This window comes from Neopsephotus bourkii, unplaced genomic scaffold, assembly GCF_033783945.1.
Source record: "Neopsephotus bourkii isolate Nb327-2 ecotype Australia unplaced genomic scaffold, CSIRO-AGI_Nbou_v1 NB_409, whole genome shotgun sequence".
Taxonomy (NCBI): domain Eukaryota; kingdom Metazoa; phylum Chordata; class Aves; order Psittaciformes; family Psittacidae; genus Neopsephotus; species Neopsephotus bourkii.
The window spans coordinates 43,288-61,211 of record NW_026900913.1 but is presented as its reverse complement, the minus strand read 5'-3'; the positions used below and the strand labels follow the sequence as shown (position 1 = coordinate 61,211).

At 43.0% G+C, this 17,924-nt stretch overlaps 3 protein-coding genes across 3 annotated transcripts; all 3 read left to right on the top strand.

Moving 5' to 3' along the window:
• Window positions 1–5,880: 5,880 nt before the first annotated feature.
• Window positions 5,881–6,988, top strand: LOC133210197 (olfactory receptor 4S2-like). Its single transcript, XM_061349347.1, is given in 1 exon segment — window positions 5,881–6,988. A coding segment is annotated over 1 exon segment (930 nt). The 3' UTR covers window positions 6,811–6,988.
• Window positions 6,989–11,511: 4,523 nt separating this feature from the next.
• LOC133210179 (olfactory receptor 4S2-like) lies at window positions 11,512–12,459 on the top strand. The gene has a single exon (XM_061349324.1). It carries the CDS (start codon window positions 11,521–11,523, stop codon window positions 12,457–12,459), a length of 939 nt encoding a protein of 312 aa, XP_061205308.1. The 5' UTR covers window positions 11,512–11,520.
• Window positions 12,460–16,950: 4,491 nt separating this feature from the next.
• On the top strand, window positions 16,951–17,924 carry LOC133210178 (olfactory receptor 4D5-like). Its single transcript, XM_061349323.1, has one exon. It carries the CDS (start codon window positions 16,972–16,974, stop codon window positions 17,905–17,907), a length of 936 nt encoding a protein of 311 aa, XP_061205307.1. The 5' UTR covers window positions 16,951–16,971; the 3' UTR covers window positions 17,908–17,924.

The following is a 17,924-nucleotide window of genomic DNA, read 5'->3' as shown; positions in this document are numbered from 1 at the left end:
ACACAGGGGCAGTGTCCTTATCTAACCCACAGCCTCTCCCCGTGCAAGTTATCACTTTACTTAGTCCCTATTGCTTCACACAACCCTTCCTGGAGCAGGGTCCACACAAACTCATGCCTCATCACCACCTCATATCTCTATCAAAACAACCCCTTGCCAGCATTCACCACTCATCCACACCACCTCATTTGTCTTCTCACCATGCACAGGCCCTCCATGTGATGAGCTTCCACTATCCTGGTCTCAGATCCACGTGCTGAATGAAATGAGTGAAAACAGAAACATTTCTCTTTTCCTGCCAGTATGCACATCCTTATAGGAACTGATTTGCAGCAGGAGATACCAGCAACTACTGATTTGGGCTTGTGCATTAAGTCACTTCTGCTAGTCTGTTTGGCTAGGGAAACAAAAGGAGAGGAGTAGGATGCCAGCCAAATTGCTGCCACATGTGTCTGTGGGTAGAGAAACTGGCAGATCTGGCCCAAAACAGCTTTGCAGACCAGATACCTGATGGTTCATCTTTAGGTTCTTTCATTTCATCTCCCAGTCTGTAATCATAGTAGGGATTGCATCTTGGCCTTGCTGAACTCCATGAGGTTCTCATGAGCCCACTCTTCAAGCCTGTCCAGGTCCCTCTGGATCCCATCTCTTCCCTCATACATATCAGCTGCACCACTCAGCTTGGTGTCATCTGCAAACTTGCTGTTGGTGCACTTGATCCCACTGTTTATAGCAAAGATATTAAGTAGTGCTGGTGTCAGTACAGACCCTTGATGGACACCACTCATTGATGGATTCCACTTGGAATTTGAGCCATTGATTGCAGCTGTTTGGATGTGGCCTTTGTCTGCCCTAGGTTATTATATTCAAAATCTAGATGTCTATTTCAGACCTAATCCTATCCTAAAATTAGGTCTGAGGTAGATCAGGTTAATCAGTTCCTGGAGAGATCTATTTCTTTCCATAGGAAAGCCTGGAGTGACAAAGACTCAACTCATTTGCCTTCCATACACATAAAACAGGCAACTTCCTCCTTTGGTTTCCCCATTTCTAAAAGAAGGATTTTTTTTCTTTCCTGATTCTGTAATTTGCTAACCTTTTGTAAAACATGCAAGTTCTTGCAAGAGGCTTTATTCACTGGGAGACCGGTGGTGAAATTTCATGCAAAGTAGGACTTTAAGGGTTATCAAGAAGTAATCCAGGCCATCTCTGTCTCTGTGAAAATTTAACTTAATACTGAGAACAGTGTGCCTAACCTGCCCTAAAAAAGACAACTGTGATGGGTAACTCTTTGCCACCACCCCCCGGCACGGTTCCTCCCTCTTTACTACTTGAAATATCTCTGATTTTCTGTTCTTATATCAAGATTTGTGTTTTCCTTTTGGAATACACAAAGATTTAAAAGTACTGGTTTATTACTCCCAAAGCTGTGGCTGCCCCATCCCTGGCAGTGTTCAAGGCCAGGTTGGATGGGGCTTGGAGCAACCCGGTCTAGTGGAAGGTGTTCCTGCCCGTGGCAGGGGTTGGAACTAGATGAGCTTTAAGGTCCCTTCCAACTGAAACCACACCATGATTCTATGCTATCAAACCATAGCAGTGGATCTAATGGATCTCTACATTTGGGAAAACCATAAAGCACGGCTTAATGAAAGTCTCTGGAAAGGGCTGACCAGACTAAGTCGCATCACATGCTTATGTGGTTTAGCTATTCAGTTAATCCATTGACTGCCTTTTCTTCTGGAGAAATCCTGAAGTGCCTTGATAATATCATTATCACAGATTGGTGGCTATTTCTCTGATACTTGCTTGCCTCAACTGTACCTAACAGGAACTAATCTCTCCTCCTTCACCCCTTCCTTTGATGCCTTCAATTCATTAAGCCTCCCTGCCTCTCTCCTCCAGCCCCAAAAGCCCCTGAGGTGAAAGATTTCCTTGGAGAGGGTTAAAGAGTGCTACTTAAAGCATTGTCTTCTCAGCCTTCCTTCTGCTGCCAGGTTGTGAATTCATCATTCAGTGCACAGAAGTCAGGCCACACAACCCAGAGAGCCCATCAGAGCAGCTCTTACATGGGCAGACAACACTAAGATACACTTGTACAGGAAAACAAGAACCTAAATTAGATGGAATTATACAGCAAAAGGCTCTTCCTGAGCAAGTGTTGGGAGCTTTTCAGAAGCTATTCCCTGCTCTTTAAAGACACTTTGCTCTAACACATTCCTTCTGGGGAAGACAGATGTTGAGGAGATAAAATCAAACAGCCCTTACACAAAAGGTTTGATCTCCAGCCACAGATGAGGTAAGTTTTCCAGGATCTCTGGATCCTTTCTTTTTGTGTCCTTTCTTCTTTTCCTGATTTCCTTCTCTTTTGTTTCACTTCTGGACTAAATGTGAAAATACAAAAAGGAATTAGCACTAAAGTTATCACCTGTTTGTGGCTTTCTTTGGCTGGAGTCAGGTACAGAACTGGTTCTGTAGTCCCAGGATGGGTTATTCTGTCATTTTGTTCCCTATTAACCACCTGAGATTTTACGGAATAATGCTGGCCATTTCTCCTCCTTTTTGAAATGTTAATAGTTCTCTTGATATTTCTTTTGTTTTGCAATTGATTGCATTATATCATATACCTTTAGTCTGCCCCTGAAAAAATACTATTAGATGTAAAACACAGAATCATAGAATAGTTTGGGTTGGAAAGGACCTTAAGATCATTCCATGGGCAGGGACACCTCACGCTAAACCATCTCACTCAAGGCTCTGGCCAACCTGGCCTTGAACACTGCCAGGGATGGAGCATTCACAACTTCCAGTCATTGTAGTCATCCTCTTAGCGTCAGCAGAAAGAAATTGGCACCTCCATCACATCTTACAGAAGATGCCTTAGGCTGGTCATGAACTGCCCCACAAAGGGAGAAAACAGAGTGAATGTGTCTGGCTTGGATGCAGGTGACTACATGACATAAGGAAATATATTGTGAAATATATTGTAATGTATTTTGCAGCCTTCCAGCACCTGAAGGGGTTACAAGTAACCTGGAGAGGGGCTTTAGACAAGGGCCTGTAGGGACAGGCCAAGGGGAATGGCTTGAACCTGCCCGAGGGAAGACTGAGCTGAGCTCTTAGGCAGAAGCTCTTCCCTGTGAGGGTGCTGAGGCGCTGGCACAGGGTGCCCAGAGAAGCTGTGGCTGCCCCATCCCTGGCAGTGCTCAAGGCCAGGTTGGACACAGGGGCTTGGAGCAAGCTGCTCCGGTGGAAGGGGTTGGAGCTGGATGAGCTTTAAGGTTCCTTCCAACAGAAACCAGTCTGGGATTCTATGATTCTACATTGTAAAATGCAATTTGGTGGTGGTGACAGGGGCCTTACCAGGACGGATGCACGGTAAAAGTGTCTGTTGGGAATAGGTTGTATCTTTACGATCCTTTCAAAATTATACAACAATCTTTCCCTGAGCAATTTCGCATCTGCCGTTATTCAGGAATGTACTTTTCCTTGATCATTTGTCTCTTGCTCACTCCTTTCTGAACCACTGATTGCTTGAATGTGACTCTGAAACTGGTGGGGTTTGCTTCCCATGCTGCTCTGGCCAAACAGATTCCAGCTGTTTCTCTTCCACTGGCTACCACATAGCCATAAATACATAACCATTTTGTCCTTTTGTTTTCTATGGAAAACTGTGTCAGTGCTAAGTGAAAAGAGGAGGGATGGAGGTAGAAACCAGTATCACATTCTTTGTTCTTATTGATGTTTTTTTTCTTGGAGATATACCAGAAAAAGAATTATCCATGTAAATTTTACCTTCCTTTCTTGACTATCTTTTACTTTGTTAGCACATATGTAAGCACAGGAAAAGTCCCTAACTTTCCCAACTTCCTCTCTAGGCTTCACTTTGTGGGTTTGAGAGCAATTCTGGTTTTTCTCCATTTCAGTGTTTCCTGTGGATGCTTGATAAGTATTTGCCTTCACAAGAGTTTCGTATTTTTCCATAGTTTCAAATAGGGGCTATGTAATTTGTATTAGCTGAATCATTCCATGGATCTGATCCATGGATTTGCTCTGATCACTGCTTGTGTTTTTACTGGGCAGGACTTGCAAAGGTGATTTTTAATAGCAGTTGACTGGGGATGTTTGGATACCAGGATGAATCCCATAGAGCTGAGAATCTGCTTGTAAGAGATAGAATCATAGAATCATAGAATAGTTAGGGTTGGAAAGGACCTTAAGATCATCTAGTACCAACCCGCCTTCCATGGGCAGGGATGCCTCACATTAAAGATGCTTATTTTTGGTTAAACTGAGTAAAGTGTTTAATCTAGTGGTTTCCAGGCTTCCCTGACCAAAGCCACTCTGATGTTTGGGTGCGTAATGGCAAGTTGGTAACGTTAAGGAGCAAGTCTTTTTAAAGATGTAGATTATTTACTAGTGACATTTACTTCTCTGGGGCTATCAGTGGAACAGGCCAAACCAAAGAAGCCCCACATTCACACTGGAATTTCTGAACAGAGAAAGTGTAGAGGTGTAGAAGTATGTAGAAGTACTTCAGTCATAGCACATACACAAGAAATGAGGATGGCATTATGAAAGCTCTGACCTACCTTCAGACGGCAAAAAGGATTATTCCCTGAAGTTAACTTTACCCTGGTGATGTTAAATTACTTAGGCTCCTCTTAGTCAGTGGAAAAAGAAAGGGTTCTGAAAAGGACCTTAGTTTAGCTATAGCTATAGTCTTCAATAGGGGCAGAGAGGCTTTGACCACCAGCTACACTGGTTTTACTCACCAGAAATTAACTCTTCAGAATATCTCCCAGAGAGTATCACGAATCAGTATAAAGCAAAAGTCATACGATGCTGCAATGAGTTCTGAAACGATCTTTTCACTCTTCCCTTATCTTAAAGAAATACTGCTGAGATTTAGAGCAAGCTAAATACTAACACATGTCATGGAATCATAGAACAGTTTGGATTGGAAGGACCTGCAAAGGTCATCTTCATATATGACACTCTTTGCTTGTTTTGCCATTATTATTGATTTCCCCAGAAGTCACAGTTCAGCCCATGAAGCTGCATATTCATGTTTCAAAATGTACACCAGAGATATATATTTTTTTCTCTGTAGGTTGGTTTCACCACAACTCAATAAATACATATAAATAAATATAAATCATTGTTCCAAAGAATACTTCTTCAAGGCACTATTGTTACAAAGACTGTTATTACGGATTTGGTATACACTGAGGGCAAACATGCTTTTAAACACCTGTAGAGCCTCTAGTGAGCACTGTAGTCTTACCCTTAGCACATCAGCCATAAATCCTGGAGGATCAGAACAGAGGAACATATCCTAGAGTGCACCCATCCCAGCGTAGGAACAGGCATGGCTGAAGTCTTGTGCAAGGAGAGTTAAATACATAGGGGAAGGGAAAAAAACAAACAAAACCCCCTCACTTCATAAACTTACTACCAACCCTTTATATTTCTTAGTGTGTATGTACATCTGATAAGGAATTCATTTTTAATAATGGAAAAACTGACAGATCATTTGTCTTTATGTTTCCTTGTGCCTAGGCATTTTGCTGCCCAACTGATTAACATTAACATTAACATGGACTCTTCATTAGGGACTGTAGTGGTAGGACAAGGGGTAATGGGCTAAAACTTAAACAGGGGAAGTTTAGATTGGATATAAGGAGGAAATTCTTTCCTGTTAGGGTGGTGAGGCACTGGAATGGGTTGTCCAGGGATGTTGTGAATGCTCCATCCCTGGTGGTGTTCAAGGCCAGGTTGGATGAGGCCTTGGGTGAGATGGTTTAGAGCTAGGTGTCCCTGCCCATGGCAAGGGGGTTGGAACTTGATGATCTTACGGTCCTTTCCAACCCTAACTATTCTATGATTCTATAAAATGCAAGTAGTGTGAAGGAATTCATTCTTCTGGGTCTCTCAGAAGATCCAGGGGTGCAGAAGATATGTTTTGTGTTATTTCTCTTCTTCTATATGATTACTGTGGCAGGAAATCTGCTCATTATTATCACGGTAACCAGCAGTCAGCCTCTGAGCTCCCCCGTGTATTTCTTCCTCTGCTACCTGTCCTTTGTAGACATCTGCTACTCTGTCACAGCTCCCAGAATGCTTGCTGACTTCCTTGTTGGAAATAAAACCATCTCCTTTGTAGGCTGCATAGCCCAGCTGTTTGCGGTACATTTCTTTGGCTGCACAGAGATCTTCATCCTCACAGTGATGGCCCACGATCGTTACCTTGCCATCTGCAGACCTCTCCATTACACCACTCTCATGACCAGGCAGGTGTGTGGCCGGATGGTGATCGGCTCATGGGTAGGAGGCTTCATGCACTCCATAGTGCAGACTCTTCTAACCACCCAGCTCCCCTTCTGTGGCTCTAACAAAATAGACCACTACTTCTGTGATATCCACCCATTACTACAACTGGCTTGTACGGACACCTATGCTACGGGCATTGCTATTGTGGCCAACAGTGGAATGATAACTCTGAGCAGTTTCTTCATCCTGGTCATGTCCTATGTTGTCATCGTGGTTTCCCTGAAAAGGATAGGGTGGCAGATGGCCCTCTCCACCTGTGGGTCCCACATCACTGTGGTGATTCTGTTCTTCGGGCCATGCACATTCATCTACATATGTCCATCCAGCAATCTGCTGGAGGACAAGAGCATAGCAGTGTTTTACACCGCCATTGCCCCCATGTTGAACCCACTCATCTACACGCTAAGAAACGAGGAGGTGAAGAGTGCCATGAGAAAACTGTGGAGTAGAAAAGTGGGAAGTGAAAATGGGAAGGTGTAGAACTGCAATAACATTCCCAAAGGAAATACCTGTCATGGAAATTCCCCAGAAACTGCCTTTCGAGGAAAATCTTGCTGTTAGCTCCTGTTGTAATTAGGAATCATAGACTAGAATACCAGGTTGGAAGACAGTGAAGGTTCATCTTTTGATTTGAAGGACATTGTGAACTCTGTGATGAGCAGGCACTCCATTTCTCTCTCTTGTCAGCTGGGCAGGGGCAGGCCTGGTGCTTCTGAACACTAACCAAAACACCAGTGTTTAAATCATTACCATCTAAACCACTGAAAATGGCATCCAGGTAGAGCATCCCATTACTCAGCAATAAACTTCAGCATGGACTTCATCTGCTGTGTAATCTATTCAGCTGGGAAGGAGAGGACCATGGCCAACTGATGCTGGAAACCGAGTCCCCTTTCTGCTTGCAGTAATGCTTTTTTATGAGAACTACATTGTATATCTTGAAATCATACATTGGCAAGTAAAAACCTGGTATTAGGTGCTAGCTGAGTCATCTGCTGATGCAGGCAACAGGAGAGGAAGCTTCTCCCCTTCCCCTGCTAGTGCAACAAATGCTTTCTGCAGTGTTCAAGGCCAGGTTGGACAGGGCTTTGAGCAACCTGGTTTAGTTGAAGATGTCCCTGCCCGTGGCAGGGGGATTGGACTAGAAGATCTTCAAAGGGTCCTTCTAACACAAACTGCTCTATGATTCTATCTACTACACCTTATCACTGATGCCATCCTTCCAACCACCCTCTCTACCCTTCGGTTCTGACTCGGGTGTTTTAATGTTGATCTTAAGGTCCTTTCCAAACCTCACCATGCTATGATTCTAATACAGAATCACTGATTCAATGAAGGACATCTTGCTGACTGTAAGAAATGAAGGACCAAACATGGCATTTGGAGACACAATTCCATATATCAATGGAAGAAGGAAAAGAATTGTTTAAGAACTATTCCAGTATACAACTCCAAGCCCAACAAAGCACATTTACACATCCACACAAGGGAAGAGTGTGTTTGCCATGGGAAAGAGCTGGTATACTCCTACTTCAGGAGGGAAGAGAATCATCAGGATGAAAGACCAAACCAGGCAAAGCTGTCACAGGGTGACAAGCCATAGCAGCTCAGGGTCTCCATGTGAGGATTCATAATGAGACAAGAGACCCTAGCCCTTACCTTAACAGCAGAAAACTGCCAAATCAGCTGAGTGAGGAAGGGAAAGGCCTGCTTCATGCCATTCAGAAGTAACTGACACACTTTGATTCCTTCACTTTCATTCCCTATCAACATCACCTGTGAGTGGAGACGGTGTTCTCACAGGAGAATGGATAATTGGTCCATAAACTCTGAATAATCCTGAAAGATACAGCAAGGCCGTGAGAGGCCCAAGGAAGCTTAAGCAAGCAAGATAAGAAGAAGCTGGAATTCACTGAGTTAATGAGAACTGTGGACTGTTGGCAAGCTTTTGAGGTCAAGTTCTCATACCTGTGCTTAACCAATTACATGTTAGTCACTAAGGGTCTTCAAGACACGTATCCAATCATAATATGCCAAATCACTGAAAGTGCATGTAAAAAATAGTATATAAGGAGTTAAGGCTTTGTAATAAATGGCTTTTGTCTGATCATATTGATCTCTGACTGGATCCATAGATTTTCTGCAGCACCTGTGTTACACATTAACATGACTTAAGTAGGATTCAGTGTCTCAAGTGTTCTGAAGCCCAAGTTAGGGCTTACAACTTTTTGTATATATCAATAAAATTATATAGGTATGTGTATATATATAATAGATTATTGTGTTAATGCTTTGGAGATAACACCAGTTGGGGGTTTTAAAATCAAAATTATATATATATATACACTTATATACTGAAAACAGATTATTTTTTAATGCTTTAGAGATGAACACAAGTTGTTTTCTTCTGGAGTTCTCATTTCTGGATACTGCTGGGCAAATATTTGACTGTAGCTTACGGAAAGTGCCACTGAAAACATTAAGCTCCTCTTGGTATGAATTCTTATGAGAACTTATTACTTAGGCTAAAGAGTTGCTTCTGTGTTTTGCATTGTATCAGTAAGAACACCTTCAGTGAGGACTAACCACAAACCTTTCTAAATGTTTGAAGTAATTTCCTGTTGTACTTCTTGTTTCAAATTTGTACAGCAGCAGCCTAAGAAATGAAGTCTGTAGCACAGTTGTGATATTGTTTTGTGTTGGCAACATGCAATGGTAAGAAGTTAAGAAGAAATGAGAATGTGTATGAAATATGTTAGCTTAGGACAGAAAGCAGAATTCACGTAAATGGCCTCTGTGAGGGACATTTTTATGCCAAGAATATTTGGTTGCAAAGGTAAGGTGAATATAAATCATAGAATCATAGAACAGTTAGGGTTAGAAAGGACCTTAAGATCATCTAGCTCCAACCCTCCTGCTATGGGCAGGGAGACCTTCCACAGGAACAGCTTGCTCCAAGCCCCTGTGTCCTTGAGCACTGCCAGGGATGGGGCAGGCACAGCTTCTCTGGGCACCCTGTGCCAGCGCCTCAGCACCCTCACAGTAAAAAACTTCTTCCTTATCTCTAACCTGAACTTCCCCTGTTTCAGTCTTAACCCACCACCCGTTGTCCTATTGCTACAGTCCCTGATGAAGAGTCCCTCCCCAGCATCCTTGTAGCCCCCTTCAGACACTGGAAGCTGCTCTGAGGTCTCCAAGCAGCTTCTCTTCTCCAGGCTGTTCCCCAGCTTTTTCAGCCTGTCTTTGTATGGCAGTGGACAATAAAGCTTGCAAATGGTCAGATGTGATGGTTATTTGAACCAGAAATGCTTCCAGAGCAAATACATATCCACTAGTAAATAAAGCTTATTTATCTGGACAGCATTGAAAAGCCATTCAGCAAACAAAGAAGCAAGCAAGCAAACCCATGTGCAATGTAAGAGTTGAGGTGACCACACTCTAACACCACTCTCAAGAGATGACCCTAAGAGATACCTAAAGAACAAGTCTTAGCTCCTTGTCCACTGATGATTTCTGACAAAGCTTCGTATGCCTCTGGGATCTCATTACTCTTGATAGTCTCATGCCTCTGCTGTGTGATTTACTTTAAATATATCTGCTACCATTTCCCCATCTGGTGAGAGACAATTGTTTTTGTAGATGCTCTTGGATGTTGTGGGGTTTTTTGCAGAATGAGAAATGCAGATAGCCAGGCTGCTCTTTCAGCCATTCTAGGTTTCAGAACCAGCAGCCACAACTTGCAGCTGAGACATGCTGATGAAGCCACCTAAAAGTGGTCAGACGAGGTCATCAGAGGAGCAATAGCAAGTGAATGCTCAGAGACTGCAAATATGAACTGTGTAAGTATCATTCCTTTGTTCTGTTCAAGAGTGACTGAAATCCCGCCTATGCAAATAGTGAATTGTGTGTGGTCCATTTTATGAATTAGAAAACACTCAATTATATATTTTTCAGCTTTTGTTTTAGTTGATGTTTTACTTGCTTTTCCCCCCACTTATATGTTCTTTCCAGCAAAATCTGTGGAAAAGATGTTGTCAGTGTTACAGAGAGGGCTCGGATGGATGCTGATGGACATTTCCTATGTGCTCAGTCTTACTTTGCCTGAGTTGGACATGTCACACACGGTCATGACATGCACACTTTGGCCTTCTCCACAATTCTTTCCCATGGAGAGGCATGGAAATAGGGATGGAGACACTGAAGAGCCTTCCCTTTGCTTCCCTAGTTGGGCAATAGCTGGGAGGTGAGGCAGAGAGCTCAGGAGAAAGAAAGAGCTGAGCGTTATGTGGTTGTCAAATAGAAGTCAGACTCCAAAGGGCTTGATGGTATCACAGTCAAGGTTATTACACATTTACCACCTCTGTCTTCATATATACATTGAACTAATGATACTTGTGTCCATGGGAATGCCACAGAGGTGGATTTATGGGTGTTTGTCAGTAAAGCAAGGTCACCAGCAATACATTCATTACCCTGGTATCACTGTAGGTGTCTTTATGAGATATTCCACACTAAGTCCCGGGCTTGGGTGAGGTATAGGAGCCCCTCCTAATGTGCCATTAATGTAAATTAGCTCCAATTAGTCAATTCATGTGCTGTAAGAAAGGTGGTTTAAGAAAACACTGGCCAGTTCTTTCTGTGACTGAACTTATCCAGGTCTATCACATAGGGGATAGTAAGGAGTAGTTCTGTTGCAATCCTTTAGAGGACTGAAAAGGAAAGTACAGTCACTGTGCAAGGACCTTCTTCAGGCCATGATCAACGTGTTGAGACTGGAATTAGAGCCACACTGTCTCCTTCAGTCAACTTTTATTACTAAATCACCATTATAGGGATAAAGTGAGTCTTCAGGGGACTTTGTAATTAGTCTTCTGTTTTAAAAGAGGCAAAGGTGAGAACTTGAGGGTGTTATTTCTACCACTCTTCTCAAACAGATAACCTGAGTTTGTTATATATTATCATATTGTGTTATATATATTATTATTATATATGTCAATAATACCTTCTGATTTGGATATCGACTGTTATTCCTTGAGAAAAGCATGGATAAAAAAATGGAAACTGTCCCAAAAAGACAGCAAAGGAGGAACATTAAACATATTGAACATAGCAGTGATCAGTGTGTATGTGTGATAATGTCCCATATCTAATGCCATAGCTGGTCTTTTCTGTGCTTCAGGTCCTGTCTACATGGTACCTATGGAGAAAGAAAACAACGTGACAGAGTTCATCCTCCATGGACTGACACAAGACAAGAGAGTTGCAAAAGTTTGCTTCTTGTTATTCTTAACCTTCTATGTCACTATCATTCTTGGAAACCTGCTTATCATTATTACTATAAAAACAAGTGAACAGCTGAGCTCTCCCATGTACGTCTTCCTGAGCCACTTGTCTTTTGTGGACATCAGTTACTCTACTGTCATAGCTCCCAAATTCATTTATGACCTTCTTCTTGAGAAGAAGACCATCTCTTTTGTGGGCTGCACAGCTCAACTGTTTGGGGGCCATTTCTTCAGGTGCACTGAAATCTTCCTTCTCACAGTGATGGCCTATGACCGTTGCACTGCTATATGCAAGCCACTTCATTACACAAATATTGTGACCAAACGTGTCTGCATCTGGCTGGTGGCAGCTTCTTGGGTGGGAGGCTTTGTACACTCCATAGTGCAGACCCTGCTGGTTATTCAGCTGCCTTTTTGTGGGCCCAGTGAGATTGACCACTATTTCTGTGATGTTCACCCTTTACTGAAGCTGGCTTGCACTGACACCTATATCATTGGTGTCAGCGTGATTGCCAATAGTGGTGTAATTTCCCTGGGCTGTTTCATTGTTCTTATTGTGTCCTACACTGTTGTCTTGGTTTCTTTGAGGGTGTGCTTTTTCGAAGGGCATCTCAAAGCTGTCCGTACGTGTACTTTCCAGATCACGGTTGTAGTTCTGCTCTTTGGACCAGGCATTTTCATCTATATGCGCCCTTCCACCACCTTCTCAGCAGACAAGACAGTCTCCCTGTTCTACACCGTCATCACACCTATGCTCAACCCCTTGATCTACACCCTCCAAAACAAAGAAGTGAAAAATGCCATGAAAAAGTTGTGGAGCAGGAAAGTGCAGAGGAGTGAGAAGTGAAACAACACAGTGTATGTTTGTAAGATGGTGTGAGCTTAAGTAATCATGGGGAGGGTTCAGAGAAGTGCCCAGGAGTGACATTCCAGTAACGCTGCTGTGGTTTTAGTGCAGCTATTCAGAAGAATGCTGACACTAAACTCAAGTGTTTATGTAACTCATGTGCTTTGGAAACTGTTAGCCTAAAGGATGTGAGCTTATCATCAGCTCCCAGACATGAACATGGTGGGTATTACTGTGGCATTTACCTTGAGGCACCTCAGAGCTGCATGTGGGGTATTTGCCTAGGCTTCTCTTGGCATTAGGAGAAACAACCAAGTGTTTTGAGAGGTTGTTCTTTCCTCCAAGCTCCTAAAAGCTCTGGAGAGTAGCATCTCCTTCCATTTCTGCACAAAGGAGTGATGGTGGTATCAAGTTCTAACAGTAAACAAACCTTTCAGTAGGGCACAACATCAGCAGCTTTTATCTAACACACTTTGAGGTGTCTACAACTGAGCAAGCTGACAAAAGTCAGCAGCCTTTAGGACTCATTTCATGGTAAAACAGGACCTTGAGAGAAGTAGGAGGTTATATTTGGTCTCTGCACAACAGGGAGAGATGAAAGATTGTACTGAAACACCAGCAAATAAATAAACTACAATATGTAACTATTGAAAGGGTTTTCCATACAAGGCATCTTATTAGGAGGAGTGTGAACTTTCAGCTGGGCAACCTAAAGCTACTCAGAAGTCCCTTCAGATGAGAAATAGAAACTTCTTTCCTTCCTCTGTCAGTTCAATTCCCAGTAATAATAACTACTGTTATTGCAGCTCAATGTCAGTACCGTGATTCCAAAGCTCACCAGGTTAATAGCTAAAATTCTTACAGTGAGTCTGAATGTTCTTATCTATGTATTTAGTACTTTTCTGGTGAATGTGCTACCTACTTCAGCTTTGTTCTCATCCTGCCTCTGGTTCCTCAAACAGTCAATCTCAGCTACCCAGTGACAATAAATGTAAATGCAACTTCATGCCCAGGTCCAAAAAATCCTATAGACCTGAAATTATGGCTATTCTTGCTTAAATCTACTTCATTGAAAGGAGTCCTGTTGTCTAACACTTTTCTGAGACCTTTATGTCATGGGTGACCTTTACAATCTATGAGAACAGCAACCCAGGCATGGTTAAAGACCACAGAACCAGAGTGATCCCATATCCAGTGGAATTATCTGCAAGTTTTCATGGCTTTATTCAGACACTGGATGAAATGCCATGTTTTGGCCAGTAGCTGCTCTGGAGCTATTACACTGGTATTATCTGAGGGATTGACATCCCACTGGAAATACAAGAACTAAGTATTTCTCTATACTGAAATACAGCCAAGTTCCTAGTTGAACATGGAAAACATTCCTTAATAAGAATGTTATTGTCTGGTTGACTTTTCCTCAGCCATTTTCAGTGCAGGTACAGATACTGAAACATGGAACTGTTCTTGGAATCCCATGACTCTGGGCAATGCTGTTCTGCAAATGGACTGACTGTGGTTATTGAATGTTTCCTTATTTTGGGAAGGGGAACAGAGGAACAGGATGTCCTTAAAATAGTTCACAACTCACTTGTTTGCTCCAAGGTGATTGGTGATGCATGGAGATGAAATACAACAGCAAGCCCTTGCTGCTTTATGATGGTAGTAAAATTAGAAGTAAAACATAGTACTTGGACTAGGAATTTTTATAATGTCTCCATATTTTTAGGCAGAATAGGAAGAGAAAGAGGTAGAAATGACTGACAGAAGAGGAAGGGGTTTTGTTCCCTACTGTTAGGACACAAAACCAGACACATAGTCACCAAGATTTCCTTTTTAGATCTCCAGGTTCTTCCTCACTAGGAGAGGCTACTCCTTTCAGCTCCTGGATGGGGCCTTCAGCAAACTGCTCCAGTGGAAGCTGTCCCTGCCTGTGGCAGGGGATTGGAACAGGATGAGCTTTGAGGTCCTTTCCAATCCAGAAACATTCTATGATTCCATGTAGGAGAAATGGCCACAAAATTCAGTAATCACTTTCTTTTCTTGGATTGCATGATTTCAGAAACTCATTTCCAGTCTTAAAAGTTCATACCAGTGTTTGTTTTACCCTGGCTAACTGCTAGACACCCATTCAACTACTCTCTTACTCGTCTTCCTCAACAGGAAAGGAGGAGAAAATGAGATAAAAAAGCTTGTGGATCTAGATAAAGACAAGGGGATCTCTTATCAATGAACATTTATGGTTTTATTATCAGACACTTGGGGTTTTATCATACAAAGGGCTTCTGAGTGCTTAGAAGCACATGTTGTTTCATCCTCTATCAACCTTCAAGACTCCACACGCAGAAGGTCATTGAGCAAATTGATGTACTGCTGCACACCAAGGGACCCAGCCACAAAAACTGCTTAATAAGGCCCTCAGGTACCTACTTGGAGTTTGGTAATGACATGCTTGTCACTCTTTTGCCTGTGTTTAGTACTTAACATGTTACAGGGATATTTATATGTTGTGCTGGGATGGGATGACTTCAGGGAGAAGGAGGATGCGGGAAACAGAGGTCAGCTCAGAAAGCCTTGGAGATGTTGCCTCATTGGATCTTTCTGTCTAAGTGATAGGCAGAAAATGGGACATTGATACCATCACAGTAAAATTTGCCTGTAAGCTGTCAGGAAAAGAAAAAAAATGCTTGGGAACATTCTGATACAAAGAAACTTAAACAAAAGCAAGGATATGGCAATGACGAGCAAGAGGAAGAAGAGTGGGACAATGCCCTGACCTCTTGGATGGATAACTTGAAGCAGATCTGGAGGGAATGATTAAAAATGTTTTCAGACAGCAAATGTGGAGTTGAGACTTGAAATTTCATGTTGTAGCAGCAATTTGTAACTGGGTACAGTAGTAATCATTTTTTCTTCTCCTTTGCCTATGTTCTTCATATCAGCCATGGCATATTAAAGCCCATATGTGTGGTTATGTTTATATGAAAGGCAGAGAGAAAAGCTTGGTAATTGGTTTAAAAATACACATAAAAAATGTAAATACTATTATGATGGTTTTGGCCATTTGTATCCTTCAAAGCAGCTTCATTTAATGTTGATTACACCGTAGGCATTTAGTAGGGGGCAGGTATCTGCTCTCCAAGCAAGGACATCTCAAGGTCAGATGGACTGTCTTCTATGGAGTAAGGCATCTCACTGTGGTATAATGATCTAAGAAAGGTAAGCCAAGAGCCTTCTTCTTCATTATTCTTCTTCATAACTTCTTCATATTCTTCTTCATTAACTGTACAGGGAGTTAGAGCTGTTACACTCAGATGGTGATGCTTGTTCTGCAGGTTTCTAGCACAACATGAGGGATCTCTAGAGACAGCTCACCCTCTGTGCAGCTCTGGAAGACTGCTGAGCCCTTGGGAGCGCAGAGAGGAAAAAGTGAGATCATTCCTGAACCAGTGTTGTGATTTGCAGATGTATATTCCCACTTCTGCATGAAGCAAGCCTGTTTGATGGGCAAGAAAAACAGTCATTGAGAACTACCAGGAAGTGGTAGAGAATAGAGCAGGACCTGAGGAAAAGTGCTCAGGTATTAGCAAAGGCAAGAGGCATATATGACAAGCAGACACTGCTTTCTTAGTAGTAATCTGCTTGCTGAGTTATAAATGTTAAGGCAGAAATGAGCAGGTAAAGGATTTCCTGGTGTGATTGTAAATGAAAATGAGCACTGATACGCTGGTCACATCTCAGCATCCACAAGACAGTGAGTTTATCTCTCCACTTAAGAACTATATGAATTACTCAGAGAGACAAAGATGTAGAGAAACTGTGCAGAGTTTCGCAGCTTCTGCTCTGTTAGAAAGCACCATTTCTTCAGGAAAGGATGCTCTGTTAACAGCAGGCTTAAGAGATCACTCAAGATACTGAATGGCTGCTAGCTCAATAGAGAGGAATTGGTGAAGAACCTGTTTTCTGTGCTTGTATTTCTAGTTTCAGAGTAGAAAGGAGGGCCCTTTCATCAGCTTAGGGGAATGCAATTAGGAATAGAACATGGAACAGCTTATGGTGGAGCTGTACACTACAGACACAATACTTGACCATGACAAACATTTGCTTCCATCACGACACTCTCAGCAGGTAAAAGGACAGTGTGCCATTCCTCCAGTATTGGTGGCTCTTATCCTGTGACAGTAGGATGTGATTCCCCCCTGACAGGATGGAAACATGCACTTTATCACACTAAATAGTGGTCAGAAAGATAGTGGTCAGAGTGAAGATCAGTGTTGAGGGGCAGAAACCTGGAAATGGAGTGGGAAGGCAGTAGATAGATGATGCTTTTTGCAAGCACTGCTCACCATAACTTATGATGCAACACTGTGCTTTCTGTGGCAGGCAGAACAGCAGTAAATGCATCCTGATCTCATCACCCATGAACCTTGGAGCCGTACTACATCCACTTCTTTTCCTTGCAGCCCATGAGTCCATCCCCAGACCTGTGCTATGGGAGCCTGAGCTGAAGTGATGGCGCTGGGAAACTTCTCTCAAGTGCCTGAATTCATCCTCCTGGGCCTTTCTGATACAAGGGAGATGCAAGTCCTCTTCTTCATTTTCTTCCTCCTGGCCTATGCCATGGTTCTGCTGGGGAACCTTCTCATCATTGTGACTGTCAGGACTGACCCCAAGCTGTTGTCACCCATGTACTTCCTCCTCTGCAATTTGTCCATCTTAGATATCTGCTGCACCTCCGTCACCTCTCCCAGGTTGCTGGTGGACCTGCTGTCCCAGAGGAAGGCCATTGACTTTGAAGACTGCATGGCCCAGCTCTTTTTCCTGCACTTTGTAGGGGCATCAGAGATGTTCCTCCTGACTGTGATGGCTTATGACCGGTACACTGCCATCTGCAAGCCCCTGCACTACACAGCCATCATGAACCAGAGGGTGTGCTGGCTCCTGGTGTTTGCCTGCTGGGCAGGGGGCTTCCTCCACTCCATTGTCCAGACACTGCTCACAATCCAGCTCCCCTTCTGTGGCCCTAACACCATCGACAACTACTTCTGTGATGTGCCTCTTGTTATTCGGCTTGCCTGCACTGATATCTATGTCATTGAGTGGCTCATGGCTTCCAACAGCGGTTTAATATCCCTGTTTTGCTTCCTGGTGCTGGTCATATCTTACACGTTCATCCTGGCCACCATCAGGGTTCGCTTCACTGAGGGGCACTGGAAGGCACTCTCCACCTGCGCCTCACATGTGATGGTCGTCACCATCTTCTTTGTACCCTGCATCTTCATCTACCTCCGTCCCTTTTCTACCTTCCCCTCTGACAAGCACATCTGTATGATCTACACTCTCCTCTCCCCAGTGTTAAATCCCCTCATCTATACTCTGAGGAACAATGAGGTGAAGGCATCCATGTGGAAACTGTGGAACTGCTGCAGAGACAAGCTGGGTTTGTGACAAACCTGGAGTTCCTT